The sequence below is a fragment of the Condylura cristata genome, unplaced genomic scaffold (genome assembly GCF_000260355.1).
Source record: "Condylura cristata isolate star-nosed mole 26May11 unplaced genomic scaffold, ConCri1.0 scaffold00036, whole genome shotgun sequence".
Lineage (NCBI taxonomy): Eukaryota > Metazoa > Chordata > Mammalia > Eulipotyphla > Talpidae > Condylura > Condylura cristata.
This window is the reverse complement of record NW_004567137.1, coordinates 13,547,161-13,567,465: the sequence shown is the minus strand read 5'-3', so window position 1 is coordinate 13,567,465 and position 20,305 is coordinate 13,547,161. Positions and strand designations below refer to the sequence as shown.

At 42.1% G+C, this 20,305-nt stretch overlaps 1 protein-coding gene across 1 annotated transcript in view; it reads right to left on the bottom strand.

Moving 5' to 3' along the window:
- Nucleotides 1-20,305, bottom strand: part of DUSP16 (dual specificity phosphatase 16) — a 71,435-nt gene that overhangs the window by 22,212 nt on the left and 28,918 nt on the right. The window contains exons 2-3 of the mRNA XM_004693269.2: nucleotides 10,440-11,051; nucleotides 9,349-9,487 (exon numbers count right to left, since the gene is read on the bottom strand). Of these exons, the coding sequence (XP_004693326.1) occupies nucleotides 9,349-9,487; nucleotides 10,440-10,667 (367 nt within the window). The 5' untranslated portion in view covers nucleotides 10,668-11,051. The remainder of the gene's footprint in view (nucleotides 1-9,348; nucleotides 9,488-10,439; nucleotides 11,052-20,305) is intronic.

Genomic DNA, 20,305 nt, shown 5'->3' with positions numbered 1-20,305 from the left:
TAAAGCATGCAACAGAATAACCCATTACAGGGAGTATGGCTTCAATCCACCACTTGGCTGAATGAAACCCACAACTCTGTGAGTAGGACAGCCAGACGCAGAGGGAACCCCATTGGCCTCCGTGACTGTCGGGTGTGAAGACCACAGCATCTGGGGCTCTCTGAGGTGCAAGGACTGAGAAGCCTCTACTTTTATCAGCACAAAGGAAGTGGTTATTAGGAAGATCACGTTTGCTCATTTTTCACCTGAAAAATAAAGACTTCCAAGTGTGTCTTCCAGGGCTTGATGTCCCAAATTCCAATCTAACATTTCACATTCTGACATTTTCAACTCCCTTTGGTCATTTTCACTTAAAAAACTTACTGGCATTTTAAAAATAAATTCAAAGCCAGCATCTCCCACTCCCCTGCTATGCACCTTAGCCTCATTCCTGTTCACGTTTATCTGTTCTCCATCACCTCAACCATGCTCCATCGCTTGCCAGCTCACTGACTGGTCTCTAGAATGTCTCTATTGTCTGCTGCCAAAGTCCCAGTCGAGGACCCTTGGACTTCTCACTCTTAGGCAGAGTCTATAACAGTGCTGATCCACTCTTTCATTTCTTTTTCTAATTCATTTCTACTCTGCTGCCAGATTAAGAATCCTGAAACAAAGTTTTAATCTATTTTCTGCTCTCAAATACACACTAAAAAAATCCAAAATTCCTAGCCATCCATTGAAAATCCTTCATAATCCAATGCCAATCTATTATGCAGCCTGTTTTTGCCTGCCACCAACCCTACATAAGAGCAAATGGATCACTTGACATAACACACCTGTGCTCTCCCAACTCAGGCCTTTGGCAATTCAATCTTTTCAGCCCATTTTACATTTCCCTCCAAACCACAAGCAAGAGCAACATTACATCTCTACGATAGCAATCTCCTCCAGAATTCTTTTTACCACGATTAAAAAAATACACTTTTTGTCAAGAGCCTTCTGAACACCACATACACTCACTACTGAAAGAAGTTTCACTATATAGTGTTCCCTTACAATGAGGTGCTCTCTGATAGTTTTAAACTATAGGTTGTCATACTAAAAAAAATATCGTCCCTAACCAGCAAATCTAGGTAGGTTTTTGCCAAGTAAGAACTTCTATCAAATTTATAGCAATCATCTGGTGGTAATGATGTGTGTGTAAGAAAAACCTCTTATTTTCCAGCTGCAATACTGTATACACCTTTGGAACTGTATCAATGTCTAGCATAGTACTTGGAGCATAATTAGAATTCAATAAATGTTTATTGAATCCTTGTTACAAATGAATAGCTGTTGATAGAAATAAGACTTGTGTATTTTTGGTGTTCAAAGGATTTCCTGATTCCATTCAAAGCCGAAAATTATGTTGGCATGGGTGGGGGCCCAGAATCTGCTTCCTATTCCTGGATCACAATGCCCCCAAGACTCTCAGGGTAAGCAGGGCAAGAAAAATGCATTTCTGCTACTAATGGAAAAAAGGATAGCTGAAGGAGGATTCAGAGCAACATCGAATCCTCAGTGTTTCTGCCAGGGACGATACGTGAAAAGAAGAAAATTTTTTTCAAGTGCTCGTCAGTGGTTCAGGATTCCATAATGGTCGAGTGAGTCTTGTGGCAGCACCAAAGCTCAAGGAATCGGGGCACGGACCTTAAAGGACAAACAGACCAGTTGTAGCCACACTCCAGGTGGACACAGTTCCTGCTGCTGGGCCTACAGTGACCCCCTACAGGGCTTGTCACAATGAGGTGATCTGTCAGGGGGAAACTATGAGTCAAGAGGAAAAGGGGTATGAGCCTGGTCTCTGGAGAATGACTCCAAAGAATCAAATTTGACTGAACTGTAAAGTGTCCGTGAATCACCAGACAACTCACTTCTCAGGCCTTTCTCTGTGAAGCCCAGAGCACTCTGATTTCTCTGGTAGCTGGCTCTCGGACTTCTTCCCTAAGACTTCTGTGTCTCGCCTTCTAGAGACCATGTTCCTCTTTGGCCAACTGCACAGCTTCCCAGACTTCACAGAGCAGCGAGGAAGGGAAGGATACCTGTCTGGTCAACTCAAGGCCTCCAGAGTACCGTGGGGTTCACACAAGTTCAAAAAGACACTGAGTGAGAACCTACTATGAGCTGGACCCAGGGCATAGCAATTAGGTGGTGACCAAGCCAATGTCCTCTCCAGGACTGACAGTTCCGGGGACAAACTTCAATCAAATCATCAGATAAATCATTAACGATGTTAAGTGGCCAAATAAATGTGTATAACAGAGAAAACCAACTTTGCCTGGTTGCTAGGGAAGGCTTGGCAATCACATGGATCTAGCAGGAGATACCTACGTAAGTGGTGGAGAGGAGGAAGCTCAAGGCAGGGGAGGAACATCTCTGTGCAGTCCAGAGAGGCTGATCCTGCAGAAACAGAGCACTGAACTGCAGGGTTGCAATAAACAGAAAACACGCTGAGGATTTAAAGTGGCATCCGATGAAGTTAGAGGGGCATGCAGCATCCAGCCACTGCAGGGCTGGGTGAGTCCACTAAGGGTCTTAGAATTACCCTAATAGGACTGGCGCATACTAAACTGGGGGGTGAGATAATCTGGATGACATTCTAAAAGTAAAAATAAAATAAAAACAAAACATTAGCTACAATGTGAGTGCCAAGTCAGAGGATGTGAGCAGACCAGTTAGCTCCTGGAGCTATAGAAGCAGGGTTATGTTGACTTGATTTGGCTGGTTGCAGAAGAGGAAGAGAGCAGACAGACCCAACAGGTCAGAAGAAAGATCTGGAGTCTAAAAAATGCTACAACTGTGATCACCAAACCTCCAGGGGCTCATAATGTCCTCTTCTACTTTAAAGAATTCATGAAATTTGGGTCCTCCCTGGTGGCGCAGCAGGTTAAAGCACTGCACTAAGAAGCTTAAGCCACTTCTGCATGAGTTCGATCCCCGCCTGTCCCGGAGGAGATCAACATGGCAGACCTCTCCTGACCCGCCCGCTGCTCCCCTCAGCAGTGTACTTCGTCGATCTGCCTGTTCTGTTCCCCACTCTGTCCCTAGTGAATCCTCTCACCCTCCACATCTCTGGCCTGTACCCCAGTTCTGTATGCATAAATAAATAAATCTTTAAAAAAATTCATGAATTTTGATTTTATTTTCCGTTTCTCCCCTTCCCAATCAAGTCTGCTTGGTGTCCTCTAAAATCTGTGTTCATTCCTGACATTTTAAATCATGCTTCCCCCTACAATTAGAATGCCAAGTTCTACCCCCTACCCAAACCTGATTCATCCTTCAAGGTTCGGTGAAAATTCCACTACCATAATCAAAACTTCCCCAAGCTCTGCAGACTACAGAAATCATCCTTATCACTGTATCAAACAGCTTAGCACATGATCATATATTTTCCAGTTTTGTCCAAGGTAGGCATGTTTCCCCAAATGAACCATTAGCTGGGCAGGCTCAAGAACAGGGACAAGCCTCTTGCTTTTCTGGTACCCACCCACCAGCCAGGGCCCCACCCAGGCACAGCCACACAAGGGCCATAAACTCAGGGGCTGAGAGGCTGGCTGCATGAAGAAGCCAAAGAATAAACCTGAGCTGGCCAGTCTCCAGAGGACATAAATGACAGAGGCGGGAATGCTGATGTCACCACTGTCATCTAGGATGCTTTGGTTTTGTGGAGAAGGAACCAAGGAACTATCTTTAGTCTGGTCTGCAGTCCATTTCTGAAAAAGAGGCATTATGGCTTAGCCACTGGGAGCTAGGGAGGGACGCAGACTGGCTTACCACACTGGCAGGTAGCAATTGCAGAAAAGATGATCCAAGTTGAATAACCTCACGCAAACGGAGGCTCGGCAAAGACGTGGCAGCCAGTGGGTAAAACAACACCTATTTTTAGTCCATTTTCAATGGTTCTTGGTCGCTGTAGCTTTTGGAACACTAGGCCAGTCGATTCCTAAATAGAGTAGTTTTACTAAAAACCATTAGTTTTTATCTCTTGTACCAGCTACTATAGGAGTTGAAAAACAGTGATTGAAGATTTCCTTTCTCTAGACAAAGTGGCAGAAAAAAATACTAAATTAGATCACAGAACTGATGACAACAGCACATAAAGTAAAATCTGTAACAAGAAGGACCAGGTTCTTCTCTGTTCCCATGAGGAAGCACAGTCATGGATTCCATTACACCACAGCTATGTAATTTTCATACAGAACTTTTGACTGAATGTAGATCTCAGTTAAATTGAAAATATATAGCGTCAATACATCTTTACTCACTAAAGTGTAGTTCTAACTAAGATTGGCAAATCTAACCCAAAGAAGTATGTAGTTGGCCTTTATCCATGGCAAACAATAATCTAAGACTAAATGTTTACAGAAGTTCATAGGCCTTCACCCAATACTGCACCTATTAGTAAGCACTTAATAAATGGTATCTTCTCTCATTATTCAGGGCTACATTTCAGCACAGAGCAGTTTACACTTTCATTTGGTGATCTCCCTAGCTACCATAATTTAATGCTTTAATATTTTTATATACTGTATACGTTTATATATTGCTTCATTCCAAAACATGTAAAATGAGAATATGACTCTGATATCTAAAGGCTAAGAAAGAGCTACCACAAAAAGCACCTTTCAGGATCAGCCTGATCTGAAACAGGCACCCTTGATCCCAGCCCAGAATCCTGATGGAATCCCAGAAGGCTCTGAAATTATTAGGGATACAGACTTGAGGTGCACAGTGAGAACCTGGGAGAGTCACTCAGGACCCAGTTATGAAAGGGTGAAGTGTGAGATTCACTTATGGCTTTTTGCTATATCGTTATCCTGTGGCTCAACATAGGATAGAAATGAGAGCTGCAGAGTGAATGAGCGGTCATGGGTCCCTTTTGCTTTTACTCATGAGTGAAGAAAAAGAAGGATATAATGAACTGTATTTTTCATCTGTAGGCTGATCTTTATTTCTACTAAAGTAAACCATTTTTTCTTTTTTTTTTTTTTGGTTAGCACAAAATAAAAGCTTGTTTATTATTTTCAAAACTGGTACTCTTAGCAATGTAATAGAAAAAAAGGTAAGTAGAATAAAATGACAGAGTGAATAAAAGAAACATGATTATTTTTTAAAGAAAACTTGTTTTCTTAAAGTTCAGGGGGAAAAAGTTGATCAGTAAGTCAGTGTTGCTAAGCATTTGACTTGTTTTTTAGCTCATAATAATTTTTTTTTAAAGATTTATTTATTTGTATATACAGAACTGGGGTACAGGCCAGAGGCTCAGGGGCAGTGAGAGGCTTCACCAGAGGCAGAGTGGGGAGCAGAACAGGCAGATCAACGAAGTACACTGCTGAGGGGAGCAGCGGGCGGGTCAGGAGAGGTCTGCCACGCCATGTGGTCACCTCCGGGGCAGGCGGGGATCGAACTCATGCGGAAGTGGCTTTAGTTTCTCAGTGCAGTGCTTTAACTTGCTGCGCCACCAGGGAGGGCCAGCTCATAATAATTTTTAAAAGGCTTCATAGGGATGTATTATCTTGTACAATCCTCAACATGGGACCCCTGGTTATAAAATCACTTTATAAAATAAATGTTTAGGACACACTTATCCTGTCACCCCATTAATCTGAATTCTTAAATTTTGTTTTTAAAGATGACTGTGGGAAGCTGCATGCCTTTCAACTGTGTTTATTCAGTAACTGACTTGAAAAAATATCTTTAAAAAGGCAAAAACGGTTTTGCCATTACCTAACCATTAATGGTAATGGAGAATTTCTTCAAGAGATCCAGATTTATTTTACTTTGTGAAGATGAAGCTGCCCTTGATAATTAAGTTAATCTTTAATCTTTGGGAGTGAAACAATGCTGTGATTTGTCTCAACTTGGAGTCTGACTACCAGTTAGTAGAAAAATCAGCTTACATTAACGTATCTTTTTTTTTTTTTAAGATTTATTTATCTATGCATACAAGGATGGGGGTACAGGCTAGGGGTATGGGGAGTGAGAGGATTTACCAGAGACAGAGTGAAGAGCAAAACAAATGGATCTGCTGAAATACACTGCTGAGGGGAGCAGTGGGTGGGTGAGGAGAGGTCTGCTGCACCATGTGGGTCAGCTCCCTGGCAGGTAGCTGTGGACAGCTTCACAGAGCCGATCTTTAACCTGTCACACCACCAGGGAGGGCCCTTATGTTGACATAAATCTTTACATAAGTTATTTCACCCATTCTCAGTCACAAGGATTCAAGGATTGTATCTTCCCAAGTGGCACTAGGTCCCTTGACCTGTTAACTCTAATAAAGCTCAGAACTTAAGGCTCACACTTAAGGCATTGTTTAGATGTAGACGTATATTTATTAGATCTTAAAATCATATTTATCTACTTAAATGGATGGAAACATTTTCATATTGGATTCTTTTTCCATAGCAGGTATGTTTGTTCTCGCTAAACAAAATACACTTAACAAATAAATCATTTACTTCAAAACAATTTCAATTTTTGTTACATTTAGTTTCATTGCATTAATTACTATCACTTACACTCTGAAGTAGTAAAAGAAATGATACAGAAGTAGTGAAAACCTAATTTATATATCAACAGTTTCTGAAAGCTTATGGGGAACATAAAATGAACATGACAGGGTGCTTAGCTTGAAAAAGAGAATCCAAGTAGACCCACAGATGCCATCAATATAGGCAGAGTCCACTGAAGAACAGGTCCTACGTTTCAGGATTAGAAGACTTGAGAATCGGATCTCACATGTGTCAGCTGTCAGTGTGACTGAAAAGAACCCTGTCGCTTGGTAAAGTGGTAACTGACAAGATTAGCTCCCTCATGCTTGTCCTCCTACCTCAGGGTCCTTTCTCTGTCGGAGAATATGAATGATTTTGCGTCACAGGTCTTTACTTCCACGCCTAATGACCATAAAAACCATCTCCCATTGCTGGTACTTTCTTCCTGAATAATCTCAGCTGAAAACTTGACATAGAAATTACTTGGAAAAACCACCTGGTCTTTGTTAAAATGTTCACGTGAGACTGACAGGCATCCGTAACTACTGAGGGCGACAGGCATAACCTCGCCATTTCCTGTAGCACCTATGCAAAGCAAGCATGCATTTCTGCAATTCTCTCCCCCTTCACTCTCAAGGACAATTTTTTTGGAAACATGTGTCGATATATCCTCCTCTCCCAGATCCCCCGATGCCCTCCAAGCAGCTGGTCCTAGGCAAAAAAAAAAAAAGGGCTGCCAAGCACTGAGGCCAGACTCCGCCTCCAGCATTTCCTTCCACTTGTACTACTTTTCTGCCTACCCTGATGAACAACTCTCAAGCCAAGGGAATATTTAATGGGTCAGACATCTTTGGATGGTTGAGAGGAAGGGGACTTTTAATCATCCAGAACCTTCTTTTACTTGTCCTAAGTGACTGTCTGCTCAGAAACTCCCAAACAAGGAAATTCAGGCACTGAGGCTACTACCTAAACTAAAAAATTGCAGGATTCTAGGCTGTGGAGGGTGATGTATGCTAGCAATATATTTCATGTATTTGTGTCTGGCCTCAAGGGACTGAGTCAAGGGACTGTTTAGGCTGAGACAACGTCTCCTATCTGAAGTCAGGGGCAAGTCATGTGTTCCTGGGCTGATCGAGCTCATCGGACTGAGCCCATAGTTCCTCATTGCCCCGTGAAGGTGCCTCCAAGCCACACATGACTAATAAGAACTGTCCCATGTGACAAAGGCATGTGCTTTGGAAAAGAGGAGTGAAAGCGCTCAATAAACGAAACACCTGTGGCTGCTACCTCAACATACGCTCATCCCTCTGTGGTGGATCTGCTTGGCCACACTGTCAAGTCAGAGTACCCCATAAGGAAAAACGCCTCAAATCAGGACAAGGGAGATCAACACTCACTGTGACAAATATCTAAGACAAATCCCAGGATCAGGATTCCAAGGTAAAGTCCCTCAGGGAGGCTTCAAGAAGCATGAACTGAGTTCCTGAACTCACCTGAGTTGAGCAGAACATGAATGAAACAGCTGTCCCCTGTGACACAGCTGTCCCCTGCAACACAGTGAACCTCCCAATACAACATTTACCTCTAAGAAGAGACAGAGGTTAGCAGCACAATTCTCAGAACAGAATTCTGAAAAGTGTCTCCAAAGAAAAGCTGGCTTCACTGAAGGATACTATCTGAGAAATATGGAAGCTGCACCCCTAATGGTGTGGCGACAGAGGGAAGGAAGAGACAGGAAGCTACCCCTTGTTTCTTCAGAACTGAAGCAAAAGCCAATGAGACAGAACTGGAGACCTGGAAATCTCACACCTGCAGAGGTGAAAAGTGTTAGTTAAGTTGCCACCTGATTCATCCTATTCTCCTGACATAAAAATGTTATTCTTTCTACCAATCAATAGTTGATTAAAAAAAACATGTTCACATCCACTGTCTTCTCCTGGCAACAAAGCACTTACAGTGTGGAAAAAGACAGTGATCCAGACTTTTGCTTTCCTGAGATCTCCCAGTGAAAGGGAGAATCTGCTGAGGTCCCAGAGGGGCTGTGTGTTGTCAACTGTCTGCCCCGCACTGTGAGCCAGTGTGGCTGGAAGGGCTTTAGGAAGGCTTGCAAACAAGCCAAGAAAGGATGAACACCCTGGTTTGGAATTTGATGAGTGGGAACTCCCACGCCACCCTCCTTCGGGGCAGATGTAAAATATACTTTATTAAATCATCTGGTTGCCTAGCATTTGCAAGTTTAGACTCTTTTTTAGCTGGAAAAAAAAATCAAACAAACCAAAATACACCATCGAGTCCGTTCTAAAATAGTCATGCTCATTATGAGAAGAAATGACCTGCGAATATGCTCTCCCAGGCTCACTGTTCATAAGGTGCAAGCATGGTGGGCTTATGGTTTGGGTCTACTTTAAGGATGAATGGCTAAGGCTGTATTTTAATACTTTCCTCAGGGTGGTGGGATGGAACTAGGTGTATTAACAGGAACGTAGCTGTACATATTTGGGGCTCTTTGATCACCAGGAAATGGAAAAATACCCAACAGAAGCCACTGTAGATAGGCTTTACCCTATCTACATGGCCTCATGGGTTAATTAGCACTTTGGGCTAATTAGTATCTAGTGAAGAGGCATTTGGACTAAGTCAAAATTACACCAAGCGATGTGGAAGAATGACTGCATTCAGGGGATATGGAAGAATGAAGTCATCGAAAGTTGTAAAGAAATCATGCCAGGCCTTAAGTTCACTGTTGTGATGACCTGTTGTACTTTGAGTCCACAGGTGAGAAACTGCTTACATCCGGCTCCACACCATTCCCAGTGCTCAGTCCCCTCCCAGCCCTTACCTGCAAGCAGGTGAACGGAGCTGAAGCTCTTCTCCAGTTTACCCAGAAGTACAGTGAGAAAACAGTCTGAAGACAGAGAGGCCACATCTTGGGAGCTCTGGTCATATACGACAACCTTCTGACTGCAGTCAATGTCCACCTGAAGGGCAAATGGGAGGCTGTGAGGTGGGACGGCACCAACGACACCCCCTAAATGCTGGGGCTGACGATGCTGTAACCATTTCTGGGTTTCAGTTAAAAATCTAGTAACAATGAGAGACAGTCACCTTACCAGAAAACCAAATATGCCACAAAGGTTTAAAGGCACTTAAAATCCACTTTTTCAAGGCCGAACTGGTACCATTGGTTTTAAATCCTTAACACTGTGAAAGGGCCAGGCTCACAAAAGAACAAGCAAAATAAACATCACCTTTCTTGAACTAAAAAAACATGTAAAAAATGGTTTCTATATAACAACAAAGAAGTCAGTCATTTAGTAAAATTCAAACATCAACTCATTTTTATTTCCAAAGAAAAGAAATAGCCTTAACGACCACAAAGATGCTACTCTCATCTGCCAGGAATAATTTTCCTTATAGACAATATTCTTAAGTCTTGACCAATGTTACCTTCCCACAAATAAAAAAGGAAAGCCCTTCTAACATAATTACATTCTTTCCCAGGCTCTTAAAAAGGAAGAAAAAGATTTCTTTTCAGGAAATATGTGCAGGATCCAAAATAATATATTAATGTACTGATTGTTAGTAACCTGTTATGTCAATACATAATTAGTAATCATTGATGGCAAAACATATTTGTTATGCTAACAATTTTTATTGCTGAAATTAATAAAATAACCTTAGGCCATTAAGAGGTAAACATATAACTTGACCAAATTAAAATAAGTTAATCTTTTTGTAACACTTAGGAAAATCCTTAAATGTGACCACACAGTTGGTAAATTATTTTCAGGTATGCTAATTAAATATCAAAATTAAAATGCAGCCAAAATTTCCTCAAATTTTATCTCCCCATAAAAATGAGGCTTCAACCAAAATGATTCCCCAGACAATGTGCCCATTTTCTTTAAAAAGGAAAAACAAAGCCTTTACCTTGTGTTTGGCCGAATGCTGGATGAGTTCTGTAATTAGCACTTTGTCCTGTTGCAGCCTTCGCTTCATCAGCTTCGAACAGTTGATATTAATGGCTTCCAGAATGTGCGAAGTATTGTATTCCACAAATGGCCGGCTATCAATCAGCAGCACTTTTTCCGTTCCACTTTCCAGCAGAGCCACCAACCTCTCAGTAACAATTTGAGTTCCAATCATCTCATGGGCCATGACAACAGTCAGTCCTCTTTCCCACCTCCTCCTCTAATTTGCCACGATGATGTAACGGGGGCGTGGGGGGGAGGGGGGGGAGGTTTGAGCTCAAAGGTTCAGCCGCTCCATTGTACTAAAAACGGATGAGGTCAGGCTGGTGGTGACTGGCAAAAGGAGAGTTAAACCCATTTCAGCAAGAGCCCTCCAAGTGAATGTCTCTTTCTCTTTCCCGTGGATGTGCTCTTGCAAAGGACTCCTTCCACAAAGCAGCCCCTCACATTTGATTCATAGAGATGACTGGAAAAACCATCCCGCGACAAAAGATGCTGTGGGGCAGCCAGAGCATTACATCACTCCACCTTTGCTCCCTCGCGCCAACAGTTTCACACTGAACTGAAAAGCCTACATGGAGAGAGGGAGGGAAGAAAACACGGGTCAAAAAAAGAAAGAGCCATCAGCTTAGACAGTATAAGATACAGCATCCTTACTCCATTTACCTGATCCCACCCTGAATGCACAGTTTCACTTGGACAAACAAACAAAAGGGATAAACAGATGTGACTAATGATTCATCAGTTGTACCTCAAAATCTGAAAACTCAAAAAAGACAACAACAAAAGACACATAAATGAGTGCTGATAAACCAGGGCCCACTGTTAAATACATTACAGTGCAACATTAAGCGCGCTATGTATAAAGAGCTGCTGGAATGACTATTATTCCAAGGGGTTTCCTCCATTCCACATGCTTATTTCTTGAAAATGACACAGTAAACAACAGTCTAGGACCAGGTGAGCAATGCCATATCTTCAGGACAAAACAAAACAAAACAAAACTGTTTCTGATGGAGTAAGCATTACTGAGACAGTAGGGGGCGAGGAGGGGGGGGGTGTGCACACATGTTAGAGGATACTCATTCTTCACACATGCACACACACACACACCAGCAACCCCTTTAAATTGCTCTCATGAAGTAGGGAACAGGCAGGAAAATAGGAGGCTCTAAATATCAGCTGCCAGTTAAGGAAGAGGAAGTACAAATGTGGCTGATACACTTGTCATACCAACGGCTAGAGGCATATGACCAGGTTGGGACTATGACCCAGGCACAACCAACATGGTCTCACAACTCTGCCCCACCCTCACCTCAGCTGCTTCACCTTCACAGGCTTACCTGTCACTTACTTGTGCCCTTCTTAAGAGTATCAGTGAGTCCGAGCCTTTGAAAACCTCACACCCTAACGGGGTTCTAGGACAACCACCTACACTTATTTTTGCCAAGCTCCTCAAGTCAACTTGTTTGACAATGAGTACTAGCTCGGAGTTTTGTGCTCATAGCTTGGACCTCAACTTGACCTTCAACTTCCTCAGATTCTTTTCTGCCCTGCTCCATTTCTGTTCACATGAAATCTGTAACATAAAACCAGATACTTACTACTGGCATTCAACCTCTAGAGGTAAACTACTTGAAAGCAGAAGCTTTATATTTCTTAGCCTCATATTGTTTTGCACATAAGATACTCAATTTGAACTACTATAGTAAGGAAGACCCTCCTTGCTTCATAAATGATTTAAGATACTGAAAACATGTTGGAAGTGATAGCAGGTCAGGATGGTAAAATCCTCTAGCATCATGGCATCTTACTTCCTAATTCTATATATATGTATGTGTGTGCATAAAAGAACTGGAAACTGAAAGGAAAATAGATATAGAGAAGTGGCCTCAAAACTGACTTGTTAAGTACCTCCGGACAAAGCATCTAACCTCTCTGAACCAGTTTCCTCTTCTAGAAAATGTAGATAAAATATTGGTCCAGTCTTCTCAAAAAGTTTATTCTGAGGGTGAAATGAATTATCTAAAGCGAGTAAGCAAAAAAAGCAACTACAGGGCCCTCCCTGGTGGTGCAGTGGGTTAGAAGCAGCACTGCAAGCAAGCTGCTTCAGTGCGAGTTTGATCCCTGGCCCCGGAGGTGATCCGCATGGCACTTCTCCTCACCTGCCTGCTGCTCCTCTCAGCACTGTACTTTGTCAGTCTGCCTGTTCTGGTCCCCGTTCTGTCTCTAGTGAATCCTCTCACTTGTCCCTGCAGCTGTGGCTATGTACCCTAGTCATGTATGCATAAATAAATATATTTTTTTAAAGATTCATTTATTTATTCATACAGAATTGGGGTACAGGCCAGAGATGTGGAGGTTGAGAGGATTCACCAGGGACAGAGCGAGGAACAGAACAGGCAGATCGACGAAGTACACTGCTGAGGGGAGCAGCGGGCGGGTCAGGAGAGGTCTGCCACGCCATGTGGATCTCCTCCGGGGCAGGCGGGGATCGAACTCATGCGGAAGTGGCTTTAGCTCCTTAGTGCAGTGCTTTAACCCGCTGCGCCACCAGGGAGGGCCTAAATAAATATTTTTTTTAAAAAAAAAAGCAACTACATATCATAAAGAGAAAGGAGAGAAAATGACCTGAATGGCCAATGTTGAACAGAGCTGTTTGCCCCTGGAATCTAAGACATCGCTCATTAGAAGACACAGAGACAGAAGCAACTCCATCTTCTAGAGTCCAGCTTCAAACTTAGCTGTGCCTTTTCTCAGAGTCACCTGTGAGAAAAGGCACCTGAGAAATCATCTCATCCACCCCCACACTGTACAAACCAGATGAATATTAACCATTTTTTGTCTACTTCATCTTTCAAGAAACTGATATAGCCTGTAAATGTATTTTCTGTACAGCTTATGGCCAAGGAGATACAAAGTCATTTCTATTTTCCACAGATGAAAGCAGGAACTCTGTCTGACTCAGTCAACACACATGGCTTTGCAAAGCGCCTCGCAAGGATGTAGCATTGAATCGGACCTGACATCTCAGTGACACAGTTCACAGCAATGCAGGTCTTGCGCTCAGATTGTCTGAGTTCCAAACCAGAGCTCCTCCTACTGGGTTACCTTGTGTTTCTAAGTCCCTATTCTCAGAATGAAAGTGGACTGAGAGAGAATGACATGACTTGTTGGGGAGGCTGCCCGGCTGGCACAGAAAGTGGAAATCTGAGACCAAGAGCAAGGTGACCCCAATAATGGCACTGAGTCTGAGTCTGCTGGCTCCTCTCCGTGATAAAATCCGGATGAGACAAAACAGTTATCTAGGTTAGCAGATCAAAGGACAAAGAGAGGGAGAAGACAGAAAACATGCAAACAGTGAACTGGAAAGTTCTCTTTGCTTCCCTTCAACCAAATCTTCTAAACCCAAATCAACGAAGCCTAAGATAGGCAACAACCTACCATACAGAAAATGGTCGTTCCTACCCAGAGGGCTAGAGTTAGTAGTTTCAGATACAAAAAGGCTTTCCTGGGCCGAAAAAGGTCTGGTCAAAGTGACCCTAACATGAGGAGGTAACTGAAGCAAAGGTGGGAAGGTGAAATGAGGATAAAGTGACACCCTTTCCCACGGTGGTGGGGCCAGCTGGAGCCCTCCTCAGTTCCTCTCTAGGCCCCAGGTATGATTTTCTGTAGCCTAAACAGATTATGTCAGAGAGAGCCCTGCCCAGGGCATGGAGGATGGGGAGACAATAGTCCTAAACCTCCTCCACTTACTGCTAGAGAAATCTGGTTAAGTTCTCGCCCTGAGGGACAATCCTGATTTAGAAATTACTCTACATTCCCTGAAGAATGTCAAAACCGTGAGAAAGGGGGGCAGGTGTATGACAGGTTTTTTTCCCAAATCTTCTGTATCAGCTAGGATTTAAAAGATGACAAGAGACTATGCTATACTGTTGGCAAAACCACGAAATTAAAACCTCTAAAATTTCTACAAGTCAAAGGAATGAAAACTCTGACTGAACCTCAAAAATATAAAAGCAGGTGACAAAACTCAGGGCAAGTCAGCTTTCATCTGTTTTTTTTTTTTTTTTTTAGCCAATGTTGAATTTCTATTTTTAGTACGTGATATAGTCACAAGGTCCCTAAAATAAAAAGTATAAAAATGGCACATACTATGAATATGTAGTTGATTGTCAGTCATATATATAAAGCTGTTAAAAACTGCTGTATAAATACAGCAAATGCATTTAAATGAAGACAATGAATACATTCCACGTCCTACCCCAACCTTGTCTTCCATCTGCCAGATCCTTTGTGCCCTGGAAACACTGAATAGTTTTTTTCCCAAGATTTTTTTTAAATAGACACAACTATATATTTTTTCCTTCCTTATTCAGATTATTACATAGTGTATACAGTTTGGCACCCTATACCTTTTTCTTTTACTTAAAATACTCCAATTTGATTATTTCCAAATTTAATTAGAGTCTGATGCAATCTGTAACTATGGGTCATTCACACACACACTTTTGGAAATCTAAACAAAACATGTAGAAATCCTTAACCTTCAAAGACAACCCCCTCTGCCCCTCAGCATTCTGGCTCTGCAATCAGTTGTTTACCTGTGGACCCAAGAGCTAAAGAGCAATTGCTAACAGTGCCTGAAAGGTCAGCCTGACATCCTAAGCCTGACATCTATGGCATCCTAAGGACAGTATTTTCCACAGTGACTGACTTGAGACATGAAAAAAAAATACGACATTCCAGAAGCATGGAATCGTCTTTTGAGGGACAATTCAAAAGTCAGTAAATTAATGCTGATCATACTGAATGCCAGAAACCTTCATGGGGTCACCAAAATATGTGCAAAGTATTCCACTTTCAGAAATTAAAGTTAAAGACTTAAAGGGACAGAGATAGAATGAGGCAGCATCCCATAATAAATGACCATAAATCAAGGAATGAAAGGAGTAAATCTCTTAAAGGCTAATTTTGGTATATTTTCCATTTTGACTAATGATTGGGGCTTTATATTTTGTGATACTAGTTAATGTTTAGAATTAATTTACATAATACATAAGTATAAAATTAACATAAAATGTTAATATTAATAACATTAACTATGACATTTACTAATGTAAACGTCCCCCTTTCATATACAATTTTAAACGTTTTTCTGTGTGTAATTTATCTTATGCTGTAGATTCTATTCAGTTACCTGTGGAAATGAATCTGTGACTTTTTAACAGGAAACAGTGGAGTTTTATTTACTGAAATTCACTTGACATCCAAGTTTGTCAGAACTAATACATCAATGGAGTCAAGTCTACTACTGAATTTACTGTCAAGAAATACATGTCTAACATGATTTTAATAAGGGGAACTGGCAGAGTCTGTTTCAATTAAGAGAACAACACAACATCCAATACTTACTAATACTTACAAATTAGGTAAAACATGATGTTTTGGTCTCCTTTAGTACCTGCAGTCTTGAAAGCCTGTGCGCAACCGGAACATTCTTCAAAGATGAAGGTCATTTTTAAAGCTATTCTATTAAACATCTCTCTCCGCTTCTCAGAGGAGGACTCACTCTTTTAAACTCCCCAATCACAACCTTGGCTTCTCAGCTGGGTGTCTCCCAGAAGGGAGTGTGAGACCCTTTTTCACATGCATCTGCTCTGCTCACCAGAGGTGGGGGGGTGGCGGGGCGGGGAGGGGGCTGGAAAGCTCCAGAACCATGCCTGTTGGTGGGAATGTGGACTCTGTGAGGAGGCAGGGTTACACCTCAGAAGTTCATCTGTTTTAAACACAGCCTTTCATGAACTTTCATGAGGACCTTCTCAAGAGAAGGACAAGGATCCATGGCTGTGGCTGCTTAAAAGACCTGTTCAGTGAGGTTGTTCGGTGAGAAACCTTATTTGTCCGGGCTACAAATCAAATACTCAGAGAATTTATGGAAAGGATAAAAACAGGTGAGGAATTTATTTTTATTAAAATCAAAATGGGCCTTAAATTTTTGTTTCCTCCTGTAAAAGTGAATAGGCAAAAAGATAACACTGAACAGGGTTATAGCAGTGCCTGAAATAGATTTTCAGTAACAGAAAAATTAGACGAGCCAAAGGAAAAAAAAGAGCAGACGATGCTACCTGAAGGCAAGAACAGTTTATCCTTGAATTGTCTTGACTCTACACTGACTGAAGCAACTAGGCCTCATAGGTGGTGACTGACTCTGACAGAATTTCTGAGGTCTGTTGTTTGGTTAAAAAAACACTCAAACAAACAAACAAAAACCACTCCCAAGTCAGGAAGGTTGTATGCACTGTGTTTCAGTTGCCTATTAATGTGTTGGCCATATTTTCTTATCTCAAAATTGGGTGTGGTTTAAACCTCTTAATACTAAAATAAGTAAAACTAGAAAGCCAAACTATAGCTTCCTGAAGATAATTGGAAAATAGCTTACAAGGATCTTTTCAAAGTGATTTTCAAGAAACTGCTTTACCTTCCAATTAAAATATAGGGACAGATTAACTTACAGATGATGAGAAACCTTGAAGTACAGCATCACGCAACATTTAAACATGCTGGTATAAAAGGCTACCTTTTAGGATGAGAGATGATCATGATATATTCAGGGTGTAAGATCAAATTACGGAATTGGTCCTAAATAGAACCTCCACAAAACAGACACAGAGCAGACAAATATAAACTGTCACAGTAGTTTTACTTGGGCAATTAAAGGTGGTATTTAATATTGTTTTATAGAATCTTGGAAACTGCAAAGAAAAAAATCCTAGAAAAAGGACAGGACACTTCTAGCTAGGTACCAGTGACTGCACCCTCCTGTTAAGAAAAGTGGGGGTTCAAATAGGGTAAGAAGATGAACAAATACAACATAGGCAAAGTGATGTTTACCTTTCAGGTAAAAGCTGAACTTCTGCTTCACAAAAACCTCTGAAAGCATTACTTCCAATTACAATAATGTCTGGGGGGAAGGAGATTAGGAAAACGAAATTTAAAAACACACACTTGTGACTATAAACCTGGAATTTTAAAATAGGTTAGCTGTGGTAGGACTCTGAATTTAAAAGTTTTCTTCTGTAAGCCAAGGCTTTCTAGCTAGTTTTCTTTTTTAATTAGTATATTTCTTAACACTCTTAAAATGTGTTTCAATGCATAGCTTCCGAAATGAACTAGTTACAGCCTCACTAATGAAACACAGTGTGACATTCAGTCTTCGCACTGGAAAAGCACAAATCTTCGCACAAAGTCCCTACAGCGGCCTCAGCACTATTCTCAGCCCTTAAACACACACCCACAAGACTTGAATACATTCCAGGCATGGCCTTCAAGCCTGGACCACACCTGCTTCCAAGGCCCTGAGGCTAAAAATAACTCTGGGGCCTCAAAAAAAAAAAAAAAAAAAAAAAAAAGAGGGGACACCAGCCAGCTCAGGGGTAACTACAGGGCCTCCTGCTCGCTCCACAGCCAGCATGGAAAGCAGTAGCTACAAAAGTGCCATTAACAGGAACCTGACAAAAGTGCTGTTAACAAGAACCCCACCACACGCTTGACTCTTGGTAACCATCACCTTCCTCTGACCTGACTCTGCCTCTTGATGCCAAAACTAACCCTAAGGATCTAAGATACAAGTTAGATTTATGGTACATTGTCTGAGGGGGGCAAAAAAAAAAAACCCCAAAACCACAACAGACCAGGATTCTCGGGGCCTTGCTCCTAATTTCAACTCCCCAAGAAAATGCTAAAATATCATGACAAGAATGACTTGGATGTCCCTGACCTCTAAAAAGAGGCATCCTCTAATCACTTAACAACTAAGGGTTATTTCTCAAAGAATATGAAGATGTCGGTGCACTTCAGGTCTCAGCCAGGTTGCTAACGGGACAGAGGACAGGGCTGATGTGGTCACTCCGCAGTCACACTGAGGAGCTGAGACTCACACCCTCCAACAGAGAGGAAAGAGGGTAACTGCTGGGCTGTTCAGACAGCTTCTGTGGTGGGGGATTTCCAAGGTTAGCTCAGAGACCACGACTTCCATGTCTCTGCCTGTGCCTCAGTATGTGGGAGCTCACTGTGGGGCTCCAGCAGAAAAGGAATGAAGAAAGGAAGGGAGGCAGGGCAGAGAAAGATGCAGCAGCATCATCCCGCTCCGGCTCCCGCTCCGGGCTGTGCTAATTTAAGCCACTGCATCTGTCCTCACACTTCCCCTGAGGCCCTGGGAGTTATGAAGTCAGGACACTGGACCACGGGACAAAGCACCACAGGGAAACAAGATCAGGACCTGGCCACAGGGCACAGCGCAGCAAGGAGGCTGAAGGCCCCCTGTGTAGCCCACTCTGGGAGTCAGAACGTTCCATGTCACCCCAAAGTTACCTTTTCCACTCTCCTCTTCATGTCCTTCCTTGGACTCTGGCTTCGTCTTGTCTTCTAGCTGTAATCTCTGTGTGATTTTTAGAGAGATCTTGCTGATTCCCCCACCTCTCTCCCTTCTTTTCATACTCATCTTCATTTCTCTCCTCCTGATTATAAGCAAGCCTCTTTGTTTTGAAAGCTTATTCCCTATCCTCAATACAGTTTCTAGTTTTTTTTTTTTGGGGGGGGGGGCTCTGTTGCTGTTAAAATGAGTAATCATAACCACTCCAGAATTTTTTGAGAGAGTGAACCATGGATTTGGGATCAACCTTTAAAATTTTCTGATTATCACCATACAAGAGGAGATTTTGAGAACAGAGCAGTAAATGTTTTGCAATTTGGTGATTCATACATGATTAAACTAGGCAGAGGTTATTAATTCGCTCTTACATTTTCATTAGTCCTGAAAGGCCATGATGATCCAGATACCACAGACTAACACCCTAAACCCCTTCTCAGTGTTTTCACACCAGATTGTTTAGAAAGCTAATGAGACAGGAATTAATTTTATAATCTGGTGTTCAGAAATACCCCAAAGTGGGACTGCTGGATCAGATGGTGTTTCTATTTTTAATTGGGAGGAACCTCCAAAGAGTAGAGCTCAAAATCTAAAAGCAGAAAGTGAGCTCTGCACATGGGACAAAGCTGCCTTCACCAGGAGCTTTACTGTGGGTGCTGACAGACACCCACACAGCTCCACTGGGGGACCTGGTTCTGTCCTCCAGTGCCAACTGCAAATGAGCCATGGCCTGCTCTCCTCAGCTGGACACAAATCCTATGCAGAAATAAGGTAGAGTGGAAAATGAAATAACTCCCCGTAACTCTACTGGCTAATTTTTTTTAAGCATTTCCCACACAATTTAAACAACAAAAGGAAAAATGGGTTGCCTCCCACATAATAAAATAAATACCTGTGAGTTTAAAAAAAAAAAAGGGATTTCCCACAAAACACTTGCTCGACACTGAAGTTTGAGAGGGTGGTGTTTCTACTTGCTGTTTGTATTGTTTGCCTTTTTTTTTTCTTTTTGAAGAGATGATTCTGTCATCTTTGGAGAGCCCTGTACTTTGCTCCCGATCAAATCCAGTGTGAAGTCAGTCAGGCTCGGGCATGCCACCTGCAGCAGTGAGCGCCTGCCTTCCTATCAGTCTTCCTTTCCCACTTAGACATATCCATGTCTGGACTGACCAAGTTCACTTTGATTTCTAAATTAACAAGGGACACTGTAGGGTGCATAGATAGCAGGTCCCTGATGTTATGAGTTAATAGTTGTTGAAAAGTAGCATATGGGCAAATGTAGTAAGAAAATATGCTATAAGATATACATCAAATCAGAGGAAGCCTTCCTGGATAAGGCACACTTCAGGGAAGGTGTGAAGGCAAAGGACATGTACTGCCAGAGAGACGACGGAATA